This window comes from Buteo buteo, chromosome 10, assembly GCF_964188355.1.
Source record: "Buteo buteo chromosome 10, bButBut1.hap1.1, whole genome shotgun sequence".
Taxonomy (NCBI): Eukaryota; Metazoa; Chordata; class Aves; order Accipitriformes; family Accipitridae; genus Buteo; species Buteo buteo.
Genome location: NC_134180.1, coordinates 33709834 through 33724663, shown reverse-complemented (window position 1 = coordinate 33724663; position 14830 = coordinate 33709834). Strand labels below are relative to the sequence as shown.

The window sequence follows — 14830 nt, the reverse complement described above, 5'->3', positions numbered from 1 at the left end:
ATGTGGTTAGGAGAGAAGGATGGGTTCTCACAAAGGAGTTCAGCTGTAAAAAGTACTGTAATCAGAGACACTAAAGAAATTCTCATGTAAAGACAGAAGCCAAGACTTTGAAAATATGAGTCTGACTTCAGGCACATAGTCTGTATTTATGCATGCAGGTGCTAGATCAGAACTGATGAGCAACCAGTTATTTCAGTGAGAACTTCTGGATGTGCAAGCTTTTGAATTCTAACCTCTTTCTTAAATGTCTGTGTATGAGCTTAAGAGCTCACGGTTAAGTGAGCCCCTCCCCTCCCCCTCCCTTTTTTTTTAAATCTTGGCTACACAGGCTATATGTTGGACTTAACTCTTTTTTTCCCCTCTCATAGGAGGATGATTGACCGTTTCATCGCTTCAGAACCTGTAATAGTGCAGAAGGAATCTTTTTTATTTAGTGTTTTAATTGAGATAGATGTATCTAAAGATGTTGTGTTCTAAGGAAGGCTTGCTAAATATCTTGCTGGTGGTAACCTCTTCCTGCTTCTTAGAATGTCTCAAGGATAGGAGAAAGTAAGATAAGAGGCAGATAAATGTTGAACTGCAAACAGCAAGCTCCATTGTCTCATTCCTTCTCTTCCTTCCCTGCATGTGTGTGGCACGCATGTGGGTGGGGTGTGCGTGTGTGTTGTGTGGGTTTTTTGGGGGGGAGGGATTTTTAGTATCAGTGTTTTGACACTCAGTGTAAGCCTAGTGGACCATTTGCTGTTGTCTCAAGCAAAAAAGAAAAACATTCTTGAACTGCACCCCCTGCAATTCTTTTATTGTTGCTTTCTGATATCCTGGAAGTATGTCTAGGTTAATAAGATTGAGAAGACGCAAGCTTCTCAACTATTATGGTTTGAGGGGGAGAGAGGGGAGGAGAACTGAACACTGCCTTGAGGACTAGATTTTCCTGTTACTTGTGTGTATGAAGAGATGCAGTCCAAACAGATACTGTGATGCTGGCGCTTTAACTTTTTGTCTGGGATTTTGTTCTTATATATTTTCCAGTAAATTCGGTTTGTAGTGCTTTCTCTTCCTCCCCCACTCCATTTCACCCTGGACCCCAGGAAACATACTCTTGAATTAACAAGTGTTCTGTCGTTTCACTTCCTCATTTCACTTTACTTATCAGCCATCCAAACCATTCAGAAACTGAGTTGTAGAAGAAAATTCCTTTAATGTTTGCTTTTGTACACCACTATTAATAGGGGATCTTGGTGCAGTCTATAATTGCTAATATAGTGTTTGAGCACCCTTAAAAGTAAATGGACATTGTGGCACAGCTGGAGCATTGAGGCTTGGAAAGTCACTCTGAAACAGCTCAAAAAAAAGTACTCCTTGTGCAGAATTTATACAAAGTTTGTACTATGAGCAGTGTTTGTGTGCTATAACTTTGTGCTCAGTAGACCCTTGTCGCTGTTTTACAGCCTTCAAAAAATGAAGCAAACAGGTTATTTATGTGGAATCTTGCAGGCATGTAATCTGTGGGCCGCTACTGCTGGTATCTTTGTGGGGAAGGTGAGAAAGACCTTATTTAAATAAGAGGCTCCTTGTCGGGGACTACAGCTTGCTTCTAGGCAGAACTGAGTGTCTAGAATGTTCAAAATGCTGTCATTATATATAGAGCCTTCTGCTCTTAACAGAAGTGTTATTGTAGAAATGCTGTTTCTCTTGCCTGTGTCAGCAACAAGGTACTTTATCTTCTGTGCCCGTGTGCTAATTTATGCCATTGCTAGCTTGCCATATCCCAGATTCTTATCTGCACTGAAACTAGGCTCTACTTAGAATCGAAATGGTTGTGACTTCAGATTATAAATGCAGGTTTTTTGTTAGGCCTTCTTTGCTTTCTGTTTTTTCTACTAATATAATTACAGGAAAAATGGTTATCAAGGTCAGTTTGTATAGATATACTGGGAGTGTTTTCCGGTTCCAAAATAAGCTTATCCTGAAGTATTTCAAACCCTTCATACATATGGGTTGCAATAGTGCATTGTTGCTATGTGCCTGCAGTTGAAGCCTGACTTACAGTAATCTGTTTCTTGCAGCAGGCAAGCAAATGAACATTAAATTTTGATTGATTGGAATGACAGGAAAGGGATAAATTCAGCATGCTGACCATAAGAGCTGTTGGATGTAGAGAATTAAAGGAAGACAAATCTTGCCATATTCTTTTCCATGCCAGCACTTAAATGTTTGGAATGCAACAAATGGTTTTCATTACAGCTCTTTCCTGAGTTAGCGCATATTAATTCTTGTTTGCCCTTATAAAATAAGCCATGTCTGTACATGCCTTTTTAGAAGGAGGAGCCAGTGAATCAATAAATGCCACAACTGACACGGAAGAAGAAACGGAGGTAGATCTGTTGCATTTCTTGGCTTTTGGTTCTGAGTTCTGATGAGTAACCAGGCTATGACAATTGCATGAGGAAGCTTGCCCTCTCCTCTATGAGTAGCTGACACTTTTTAAAGCAAGAGTATTTTCATCCTGTAATGGTTAACACCTTTCAAGAAAATACATCATTTTTTATTAAAGAACTGAATTGTTTGTATAGGTTGAAAAGCAGAAGATAAATTGACTTTAGGTAACAGACTTTTCCTTTGGTTTTCAGCAACTGAGGCTCAGGAAACAAAAGTGGACTTTAGAGGAAGACTTTTGGCTTTTCTTCTGTCCTTTTAATCAGGCTATTTTTCCTAGCCATTTGAGCCCTTCTGGTCTCTCATGAAAAAGTTTCAGCTTTGTTCTGAAATGTGCTCGCTTCACCTGCATGTTCTGACTCTTTCAGTACTTGTGGTTTTTCTCCCTGGCAACTTTAGTTCACCTGCTGTCCAAAAGTATACTTGTACAGCCCAAATTAAACATCCAACTTGTTCTGGTTTAATGTTTAATTTATTTTGTTTGGTGCAATCAGTGTGTTAGATATTTAATGGAAATGGAAGGTTATTGCTCAGAGGTACTTGTGTGAGGTGGTTTTGTAGATTTTTTTTTAACTGCCTTTTTTTTTTTTAACAAGTGGAGGTCTATGAACTAACTTTAAAAAAAAAAAAAGTCAGTTTAATCTGGTAGTCAATCTGTGTATCAACTTGTAGTATCTCATCTTGTAGTTTTGAACATACTGATCCTGTCGTTCTTTTCCAGTTCTGCACAGTTGAAGCTAATGAAAACAGTTCGGGGAAAGGAGGATATTTCCAGTCCTCCCACTGGAGCTAATTATGCCAGTTGTGGCAGAAGGGTACATTGGCTTGTTGTCTTGCAGCCAGCAGCCTTCAAAGTAGTCACTTAGGGAGTGCTGAGTGTGACAGATGACTGTTAAACATATGAGAACCTAAGATTGGGTTGTGTCCTCCTTGAAATGGGTAGTTTAAAATTTTTTTTTAAACTTCTGCAGAAAGCTGAGTGAAAAGATCTCAACTTTCTTTTATTAGGCACAAGAGTTACCTTCTTCCAGCATTAGAAATTATACAAATATGCAAGCTTTATCTCTTTCAACACTGCTTCAATGCATTTGTCGCCAATATCTGCCATGTTACTATTTTGCTTTCCGTGTTTCCCTTTAGAGTCCAGCTACGTAGTCTGGCTTTTGCTCTGACATCTCTCCTACTTCTCCACACAGCCATAATTCTAGTTTCTCTTCCCTGCTGCTTCTCTGCCTGTGTTTTTCATTCGGCTTCTCCAGTATATGCATTTGTTGCTATCTCAGTGTTTGTCTTGCAGTGTTCTGGGTCCGCAGAGCTCTTACTCTTTTTGGTCTGTCATAAATGCACTCTCCACACCTACTTTTCTTAACCACTTAATGGGTTGTCTTTGGCAACATTTGGGCTACTGTATAGGGGTGTCTTGTGGTTATTTGTTGCTTTTTAAATGGCAAACTGTGACATTTAAAGCTGAGTAAATAGCAGGCCAACTTTTTTCAGGCTTTCCTCTGCAGTATCTGGTGGTTTATTTATATTAGACCTACACATTTTCAAAGCAGCATTGAAAACTCTTTGCAATTCCCTTCAGTCTTCCCCCTCAGTCTTGGCAATATTTGGAGTCTTTGTTCTTGAGCAATAACTGCTGGAATCATGTGAATCTGATGCGCCTCTTCTTTAAAAGCTTGTAGCTCTCATATTAGTGTGTTCAAACCTTTATTTTGAAGGCTAAAATCTGACAGCTTAAGTTCAGTATTAGTCTTTTGAAATGAAGCATGTAATGCTATGTGTAAGTACCATTATATGCTGAATTTCATTCCATTCCTCATTTCATATGCTTGAGTCTGATAATGTGACTGTAAGTGTCTTGCAAGAGAGCAGTCCTATTATCCTATTCGTAACTTAAAATAGCATGTTTCCCTATGCCCTGACTGTTGGGTGGGAAAGGGTTATATACTGCCGCTTTTGCATTTCATAGCATTAAGCTATAACATCAGAAGACTCCTCAACGCTTTTTGATCCAGAAAGCACCTATAGCTTGGCTGAGCTTCTGAGTAACTTGTCCTTCAAAGAAGTTACTGCCCTCTTTCCTCATAAGGCTCAAGAGAGGTGTAACATAGTTTCATTCTAGCAACAAAAGTATGAGCTCTTACCATGGATAAATTTGTAGGGAAAGCATATTTTTGTGAGCTAAAATGGTCTTTTAAACCAGTGTTCAATTTGCTGTGTTAAGTTGTAGTAAATGCAAAAATAAACAACCTAAAGCACACACTTTCAGACTGTGGCAACCACACTTTCAGACTCTGGCAACCAGATAAACTGACTGTTGGGTGTCCTGTTACATGACAAAAAGCTAGCAGTAGGAATAATGGGTAGCTGTTTGACTGCAACCTGATGATACAGAGTTTGAAAAGGTCTGAACACTGCTCCATTTAGCTGTGAGGTCTCTATGAAATGTAGTGACCTTTGCTTTCATTGTCATAGCCGGATCAGATCTCTGCTCCAATTGCTTGTACGCTTACGCAATGGCTGTTGTTGTTGTAGTAGAATAATGCTTTGAGATGATGTGTGCTCTGTAGCCTTACTGTACCAGCACTGAAATGTTTCAGGGACAAAACAGAATCCAGTATTCTCTTTGGGAGAGGTACACTTACTATTCTTTAAGATATTCTTACCACACAGCGCTGGTTTGTGCTAGTAAGAGATTGAGAACAACTATTTTTCTCTCAGTTGCCTTGGCAATTAGGAAGTAATGTATATAATTTTGTGTCTATTCTGAAAAGGCATTGTTGAAGGGCTCTGAAAAAAAATAGGCCATCGGGCTGGCTGTTTGCATTATCAGCCTGAATGACCGGAAGAATTGGATTACTTAAGTGACACTGAGGGAGCACTGAACTCTGTGTGGTGCTTGCCTTAGGCACAATTCAGGACTCTGCATACAAATATTACCTGCTGGCCAGCTAAAATCTGAGGTCAACTAGAGTCTTAAAAGATGTCTATACGAAAATCTTAGTTCAGTTGTTCATGTGATGATTAGCCCACTGTGCTTCATAGAAGTCTACTAGAAATCAGAGCCAAAACCAGAACTCAAATCTCTAGTAAATGAGGTCTGAGCACTTGCTAGGTGGCAGTTTTGGATAGGAGCCTTAGTGGGTTTTGTATATGTGCTAGAGTCAGGTTTGATTCTTGCTCTTCCAGCTCATGCATGCTGTGTCCTCTGTGTGTGTCAGTTTTCACGCAGCCCAAGCTAGAATCCAGTCCTTGCAGTTAAGATGGCTGAATGACCCTGCAAGGCAATTTCACAGGAAGAGTTCTGGGGAAATAGATAAATTAGATGCACTTAATGAATATGACAGCGATGAATCAAATCAATAGGATACCTTATTGAAAAGGAAAGCATGAGCATGCTCAAAATAGTAGCTAGCTATTGTCACATTTCAGTAAGTATGTCAATACTCTTACAGATTTCTTGTTTTATTTTATTAGCATTTCTGGAGCAATTATTGTCATGGTATGGCACAGTTTAACCTTAACCAAAATAGAAAGCCAGGCCAGTGATTCCCTTCCCCGTTGCATTCTCTTGCCAACGAATTTAAGTATGGCAGTGCTATATAGATGGTCTGTTATTGCCCAGTCAGAAAGGTGAAATGGTTTGAGATAATTGATAAGCATCACTTTATAATTGGCTTATTGAGCTAGGTGCTTTAGTGCTTTCTGTTCCAGCTTGGATTTGATGATTTGAATGTAACTGGATGAGAAGTGCTGCTCGCGCTGTTCCATGGAGGCTGGGAATATATATATGAAGTTAATGTAGAAATCTTATTCAGTATTTTTTCCTTAAGCATGCTATCAACTTGTGATTTTTTAAAAAAAATCGAATTATATTGAGCAATGTTTTTTTTCTTGAGTGCTCTGTAAGGTCATCTAGCTCCCTTAGGAGTTCAAATAAAAGCAATGAGAAAGAAAGATCAAAGTTGGAAAAGCTCAAAGCAGTATTGTTTCCAACATTAAGTCAGGTTGGCTGTAGTTCTATCTAGTTGAGTCTTGAAAATCTCCAAGGATGGAGATTACATAGCTTCTGAGTGACCTGTTCCAGACCTGCTCCACTCTCCTGACACACGAACTCCTAGCATAAGGGACAGGTTGTTTTGGATCTCTGGCTTGCACCAGCCTGCAATTTCTAGTTTCCAGTGTAGTCATCTGATCAACTCTCTTCCCCCCCCAGCTGCAGTGCCTGGGTTATAGCAGTCCTAAACATTTCATTTTTATCCTTGGTGTGTTAAGTCTTGTTTACCTTGATTCTTGGAGAGGGGCCAGCAGGCATTTATTTTGCAAAATGATATGCACTAAGCGCAAATTTCTGAGTAATTAAATTATCTTGACTTCAGCACAAAAGAGAACAGTTTGATAGAAAATCTTACTGCTTAAGAACAGGTTAGTGCATTTTAAAACGTCAGTCAGATTACTCTAGAGTTCAAGAGCTTTCCTTGCCTAATTGTAAAACACAAATACTTTTTGCCTGTTTGGTCTAGAAATGGTCAATACGAGGAAGCATTCTGTTTCTCTGTACCTTATTTTGAAATCCTTTCCTGCATATCATTGCACTCTTTCTCCTGCTGTTAGTCTAATGCAAAAGATATGAAACAGCATTTTGAAGTAGTCATAAGAACATTAAATTGCTAAATATTGGAGCATTTCCTAGACCCAGGCACCTTTTGTGGGATTGCCTCCTTTGGTATGAGAAGATAGTTGATAGCAGCTCTAAAATCTGGTCCAGACTGGAGCTAATTGTCAATCGTTCTTTGAAGAATTGAGTGCAAAGAAGGAACTGTTGTACTCACCCTTTGCCCTGATTGTTGCTCAAGGACAAAAGGTGGGTGCACAGCAGCGTGATCAGGCCAAAGGTTCATATTTAAAAGTAGAAAAGCAAATGCTGAGGGTGAGGCTGCTTTGTCCCCGCCGTGTCCGTGTGCTGCATGTGTATTTCCCGGCTTGCCCAGCAGTCGACGGAGCTTCTGCGAGAGAGAGGGGTCTCGTCGTGGACTGCCAGTGAAATGTGCTGTTGTGCATGAGCTGGGATGAACCCTGTCCCCGAGGGATGTGCGGTGTAGCCGGGGGGAGCAGTGGAGCCCCACGGTGCTTTGTGGTGCCCCCTCCTGGTAAGCTTTGTGACAGTTAAAATTGGTTTGTGCATATCTGCCCAAACAATTTAACCTCGTTAAATAGTAACCTGTGAAAGTTGCATATCTGCTGAAAAAGGTTTTCAAAATTAACCGATGAGCTCAGAAGAAGAAAGGCCTGACTGTAAGGAAGAAGCTGTTTTTTGTAGACTATCCAGGAGGCGAGCCATAAGCCCTGGGTTTACTAGTAGAGCTTGGTTTACGTGTGCATAGTCTGAGGAGATCAGCTATATCCACGCTGCATGATGTGTGGTCCATGTTTGCCTTGTGCCCAAGGCTCCAAGACAGAAAGAAGCCCGACAAAATACAAGCAAGTTCAAAGTTTCTGAAATAACAAGAACTGCCATTACGATTTTTATTTTAATGTGATAATGGTGGCACATGTTTTGTCTGGGTGAATGATACAAGAAAGTGCAAAGCCTCTTCAGAGAGAGTTGGAGAGCTGTCTAGTACAGAGGAGCAAAGCTGGTGCAGCCTGCCACAGCGTTACATGCTTGGACCAGGCTTGGGAGCAAATTGTCCTGTCTGCTTTGCTTGGATTTTCTTGACGAAGTCACTGCATTGCTGCCAGGTTTTCCTTCTGGAGGGAGCTAGTCTTTTTGCTTTGTCGCTGGTGAGGAGACTGGGGCTAGGAATGAAACAAGAAGCTACTCAAACATGGTGTAGCTGCTGTTGAGGTGTAAAGGGTCTATACATAAAGCATATGCCCAGTGTTGCTGTAATGATTATTTTGAGCAGTAGAGCTGCCATGTCTTAACCCTGGGTCATAGGTAACTTAGCATCATTTGGGTGCTGCTTGGTTTCACTGTCTCTTGTAGCATTTATCTTATACTTAATGTAAGTTCCTTTTCATGAAGGCTACCATTTGATGGAGTTGATGTAGTACAGAACACAGTGGGAGTCAGATTGCTGATTAGGACTTGTAGATAATAGCAGTGAAAAAATGTAATTTACAGCAACATGTTGTAATATTTTTCTTTGATGCTGCTTCAGTTTAGGGACTTGATATCTGGGAACTTGATCAGGCTCCATGACCTGCACTTGGATACTTAGCCGTCTCTTTGTTGACTTATTCTGTATGAGAGCCAGCTCTTCATCCTTTTTGCTCCCGTTTTCCTCATACTGAAATGAGAGGGTGATATCATAAATAGCAGTTATTTAAATACTATAGAGTTAATGCAATGGTGGCTGTTGCATGAACCTTTAACATAAATATATTGGTACAGGTGGTGAAGGGAGAGGTTTTCAGACTCTCTTGGTCTGCAAACTTTGTGCCTGCCTAACCCTTAAGAAAGAAAAAAAGGTTTTAATGTGTAGCTGAGCTGAGAACACTTATGTAATGATGAATTTTATATTCCTGACAATATATGAAGTTAAATAATTAATTACAAATGTTGCTTTGTCTTTTCAGTACATCAACTGTGGTAACCTGGAGCAGCTATTAGACAGTAACCAGCATCTGCCCTGGACGGTGAGAGTAAAACTGGCATATGACATTGCTATGGGAATCAGTTATCTTCACTATAAAGGCATTTTCCACCGAGACCTTACATCCAAGGTACTGTTTATAAAATTAAGGGAACTTTTTAATGAAGGTACTATAACTGGTTGTTTGGTTCTTTCTCCTCCTTCCAGCAGAGAACTGCTATTATATAAGGTGTGATCTAAGACATTTTGAGAAACAAATTGAAATACAGTTTATAGGATTAAAACTTTCCTTAAAACATGTTGATAGTTTGTACGGTAACTGGAGAAATAGCTATCCTGAAGGAAGGTCATTCCTCAAATGAGTTCCGATTAGGATTTCTCAGAAAGCAGCTGCATAGTTTTTTAGTTCTGAATTATGGTTCAGTAAAGTATTTAAATCCCTGGATAATTAAGCGTAACAATAACATTTGGAACAGGTCAATCATATAAAGAACCCAAATTGAGGAGATTATTACAGCACACTTTAAAATCTCCTTGTTGGTTTTGTTTTGCCATGTATTTCACAAATCTTCTTCAGTAGGAAGAGTGACCTTTCAGTACTAATTCAGCATTAAATGTTGTCCACAATCCTGGTTTATATTTCTTTAATTTCTAAAGTCAGTAAGATCGAAATAGTTTACCTAAAATTTTCAGATTTAAAAATTTCCTCTAGAATGATATTTCAGTGGCAGAGTTCTCAATGGACATAGATTTTTTTTTTTTTTTTTTAACTGCTTTGGTGGCAACTTGTATGAATTTAGTTGGCTGAAGTAGCTGGCTTATTCAAACTCAGCTAGAAATATTGACATAAGAGGACTAAGCTCTGTGAACAAATCGCCCCAGTATTCACACTGGGTCTTGCCATCCATTGCAGCCTATGCTGAGGGCTTTGCTGTCCTGTCTGTCTTGTTGTCTGGAGCTAATGAGCTAGTTTAAGCTCAGTGGGGACTTGCAACATGAAAGAACTCCAAAACTGTTACTGGGAAGACTTCATAATGTCACTTCAATGAAAAGCATTCAGAAGAACATTATCTTAGCCTAAAAGGAACTAGTTTTTAAGATTAGAAACAGCTTTTAAAAATAAAAACACAGCCCAGTGTGTTTGCAAATGCAAGTGACTACTAGTCCTCTGCCCAGGTTTAGTTTTTTTAAAGCTACCGCAATGCAGTGTTAAACAGATGAAGAATGTGCATTTAGCCAAGAGGAAAAAAAATTGTTCAACTGGTAGGTGAAAGAAGTATTTCAATGAAGTCATAAAATACTTCCTTGGGTGTCCTTTCAAGTGAAAGGTGCTTAATTCTGCAAGGAAGAATATAAAATTTATGAAAAATGCCCAGACTTGGAGTCATGTCACTTTGACATGATACACTCAGAAAGCTCCATTTCAGTCACCTTGGAGTGTGCAGGTAAGAGATGCGTAAACATAACTGAAAAGATAACTTGACGTGTGTCCCCCCCCCTTTTTTTTTCAGTTCAAGATGTATTTTAGTACATTTAAGAATGCAAGGAACCAAAGTAACTAAGGAAAACTGTGCCTGCAACATTTGTGGTAACATAATGTGTACTGTGATGGCTAGTCATATGAAAATCTATTTCCTGAGACCTTTGTGAATGCCTTTGTTCATTGTATGTCATTCTCTGGAGCTGTCCTACCAATGCCTTAATGTTATCTATTGTTGAATGTCAATTGTTTAGTAAACACACCTGCTGGGAGGAGTGCATGATTTCACTGCAATAGCAAACTATTGGTGGCCACAGGAAGTAGTAAGGATCATTTAAAAACAAACAAACAACAAATGAAACTAAACCCTTAGAATTTACTAGCAGTTTTATGCTATATTTGGATGGTTCTTAGCACTAAAGGTATAGTATCTGTGTGGGTCACATTGGAAGCTGTCAGGATAAAAGTTCAAGTCATCAGCTATATTCTGTATTTTCCAGTTTCTTGGTTTTTTGGGGTTGGCTTTTGGGGGGGGTGTTGGTGGTTTGTTGTTGTTGTTGTTGTTGTTTTTTAATTTAATTTTTTAATTTTTTTGAGGTTATGTGTGCACTTGCTTGTTCTGTTTGGGAAGGGAAGTAGATGAAACACCTGGCCTTAAAGGCTTGGGTACTTGTGAATTTTGTTAGTGTGTTATTGTGTTGATGAAATATAATTTAAAATCAAATCTTTTGGGCAAATTACTCTCCTTTGGGGCAAATGTTTGTCCTGCTGGCTGGCTAAGTTTTAAAGAAGTCACTTTGTTCCAAAGCAAAAAAATTCAGATAATAGTCATAGCAAAAACCTGTCACCAAAATTTTCAACTCTTAGACTGTGGTTTTTGGCTACTGCTTGAGGAGATGCCTTGCATTTTATCAGGTTTGTACTGGTGGTGGGATGAGTCATCTTCAATGTGTGAGCAAGCTGAAGGAAGATGTGATGGGCTCTTTCCCTGGGAGAGAACTTGTGATCTGGATTGAACAAGGGCAGGTTCAATACTAGTCTATATTGTCCTTGTTTCTTTGGTAAACTTAAGTAGTTGATGTGGCTTTCTTAGTCAAATGAAGGCAAAGACAAGGATTTAGACCTCTGCAAAAGCTGGAACAGATACTGAGTTTGCAGGATGGGAGAGTGAGGTATTTTTCTAGGAAATGTGCTGGTCTTAACTGAACTGTGAACAGAGTGAAACTGAGACTTTCTGTGCAGGAGTGTCTCCATGCTTTACCTATTACACTTAACACAAGAGCCCACTGGAAATTATCCCTCTAATACAAATTTTACTATGAAAATTATTTGGGATTTATTTAGGCCCATACTTCTGCCTTTCTTCTTCTGTTTCTGGCAAACCTCCAATTCTTGCAGCTTCCTGGAGCAGGTGGCGTGAATACATAAAGTTTATTTTGTCAGTTATGGCAGCAGGGTTGTCTTGCTCTGACAGTAGCATTATATGTGTCCATGTACTGGATGCATAAAAACTTAAAGAAAGGAGGGTTCTTGTCCCCTGCCAAACGAAGACTGAAAAATAAGTGCTTTTGGCAATTAGTATACACCAGGGTGATCTCTCTTCCTAATTGCATCGTGTGGAGAGTAGCAGAACAGGATTGACACTGCAGAAGGCCAGAGGGAAGAAAGACAGAGAAGAGTAGATATAGGTCATTATAGTCGATGTGGCAGCCCACAGGGGATGTCAGCCCTGACATCCCACTGGTGCCCTTCCCACTGCCCTTCTGTCAGAGAGAGAGGCAGTGCTTGTTAGAAGAGCGTGTGCTGCCCAGACAGCCAGTACTTACCATGTCGTGAGCAGCTCAGTCCTTGGGCTCTGGGCTTGGGCTGCTGTAGCTGATCAGGCTGATCTGCCCTGATCAACAGCAGCAGCCTGACTTAAATCTGTCAGAAGGTAAGAGCAGTCAGATTGGCTGTTTTCAGCCTGCAGATAGCAGGTGTGTGGGCAGGGTGACTTTTACATTTTGTAAGCCACTAGATGTGGTGTCCTCACTATTGACTTGTCATAAAGAGATTTACACAGAGATTAAGCCATAGATGGGTTATGACAACCAGCCTTATTGGCTCATTCCCTGTCCCCTATCCATATCACTACAAGCCCTGTGAATTGTTTTTTATTTGGGGCTTGTTGTAATGGACACAAGGAGGATTTGCATCCTGGAATCGTGAGGATTTTCTTCGTCTTTCAGTGATTCTCAGGGAGGTCTGGTTATGAATTTTAACTCTGAAAGTCTTAGTCATGGAAGATGCAGTCATTGAACCAGAAGTCATAATGTGAAACACTGGAAGTGTTTCAATAGAAGCCAGTGGATTGTGATAAAGTTTTTCTTAATCTGACTTTGTTTTGCAGCATTCTGTATGTTGTTACCTACAATTAAAATAACAGTGTTTGGAAAAGCACAGGGAAGAAGTATCCAGCTTGCAAAAAGAATATAGCAAAACCGTTTTGTACCCCCCCTCAAAACAAATATCTTAATACTACGCAGAGAGTTCCTTCAACACCTTGTTTATGCTGTATTTGCATTGCCTTCAAACCCTGCTCTGGAAGCACTGTTGATTTTCTTAGTTTACACCAGTGACTGCCCTAATATCAGTGAATTTATTTTTACTGTATCTCTAAGATGAGGGAGGTGAATAAACTCAGCCTTATCAGAACAGATTAAAAGCAAGAATATTGGTGAATATTGGGTATGTGTTTTAAAACTTTGTTTGGTGTATTTGGCATTTTATGCATGTTTAAGTTCAAGGCAATATGCTCACTGACCTCAGAGGCAGTTGGAAGCATTTACAGCGCTTATAAAATAGTCAGGTTTGACTGCTGGAGGCAGAGAAAGCACAAGATTAGCAACAATCTCTGAAAGATTTTGTTAAACTAGCTTCCTTGTCACAGAATCCTCCTGTGATGCTGAGGAAGGCCAGAATCCAGATCCTGGGGCAACACTGCAATAGTCTTAACCACAAGACAGCAGACCTTCATTTCCAGCCCACATTTTCTTTTTCATCTCTTCCCAGCCTTTCTTTCACCCTACTTTTTCTGTGGCAAGAGTGGCCAGCTTCCTGAAAATAGTGGTCCAAGTGTCTTATGTACGGCCCCAATTCACTGTCAGTTTGAATCCATTGCGTGCACTAAAACACATAAGTGCTAGGTGGAAAACTGTCTGTGTGATCATGTAATTAAGGACTTTACCTTAAAGCGTGTGCATAAGGGGAAGAATGAAAGTTGTCACAGGAACGTTTACATCCCATCTTTTGTGCAATATTAACTTTTAGATGTAGTGTATGTTGTGTGCAACTTCCAACTTAAAAAAAATAAAAAAATGGAAAAAACTAATGGCATTATGCATTTCATTTGCAGGGTTAGAAGCTTGAGATTCATAGCAGAGGTATCTGCTGCTTTAGTTAATACAGTAACTAATACATGAAGTATTTTTAATTAGTATTTATTGCTACTGTTAATTAGTATTACTAATACACATTGCATGTTTTTGCTATGGAGCAGGAATAGAGAGGAAGAGCGACTCCTTGGCAGTGAGAAGCGAACATCTAGGAGTCTGCCCATTTTTCCAAGACCGATCATACCTACTCTGTGACGATCCAATCCTTTCTGCTAGTGTACAATGCCAGCCTCCAGTCAGGCTTTTCAGACTTGTTCAAAGGCTCTTCCTCTTTTTCACTCCCAGTTCATGCCCCCCAGCATTGTTGTCCAATCTCCTTGTCTGGCTGACTGCAGCTACCCTCTTGCTATTGCTCCTGCTTGATGCTCTATCCAAGCTATCTTTCTGCATTCTGGTCTTTAATATGTTTAGCCATTTCTAGCTCTCCTTCTTTTCTGCTGCTCCAGGTTAGGCCTGTTCCTCCCTGCCCCCACCTGTTTGCTATGCCTGCAGTTCTTATGTCCTCATAATAGTCTTTGGGGTTTTTGCCCATCTCAGGAACCAAGCTCAAGACCCTGGTCTTGGTCCCTGACAGCCACTAGCTTGGACTCCTGCTCTGTCTTGTCACCTTATTCACTCTTTCAAATTCCTCACACAGCATATGTCCTGGCCCGGTCTACTTTTTGCAGGGGTGGCAAAAAGTGCATCTTACACAGAGGTCTCGTCACATTTGAAGTTGAGAACATGCCAAATCTGGTAGGATACCATAGGCTAATATTTTTGAGGATTTTTTATTTTCATTATTTCAAAATTTGCTTGCAACACGTATTCTAAGTTTGTTCTCCCAAGCAGCTGAGCTGTCTTAGCTGAACACCCCCTCCCCAAAAACACACTACCAA

General features: G+C 40.0%; 1 protein-coding gene across 2 annotated transcripts in view; it reads left to right on the top strand.

The window, feature by feature from the left end:
* TESK2 (testis associated actin remodelling kinase 2) overlaps positions 1–14830 on the top strand; it is an 83186-nt gene that overhangs the window by 49097 nt on the left and 19259 nt on the right. For both annotated transcript variants that reach the window (XM_075036979.1, XM_075036981.1), the window contains one exon: positions 9022–9168. In XM_075036979.1, coding sequence (XP_074893080.1) covers positions 9022–9168 — 147 coding nt within the window. The remainder of the gene's footprint in view (positions 1–9021; positions 9169–14830) is intronic.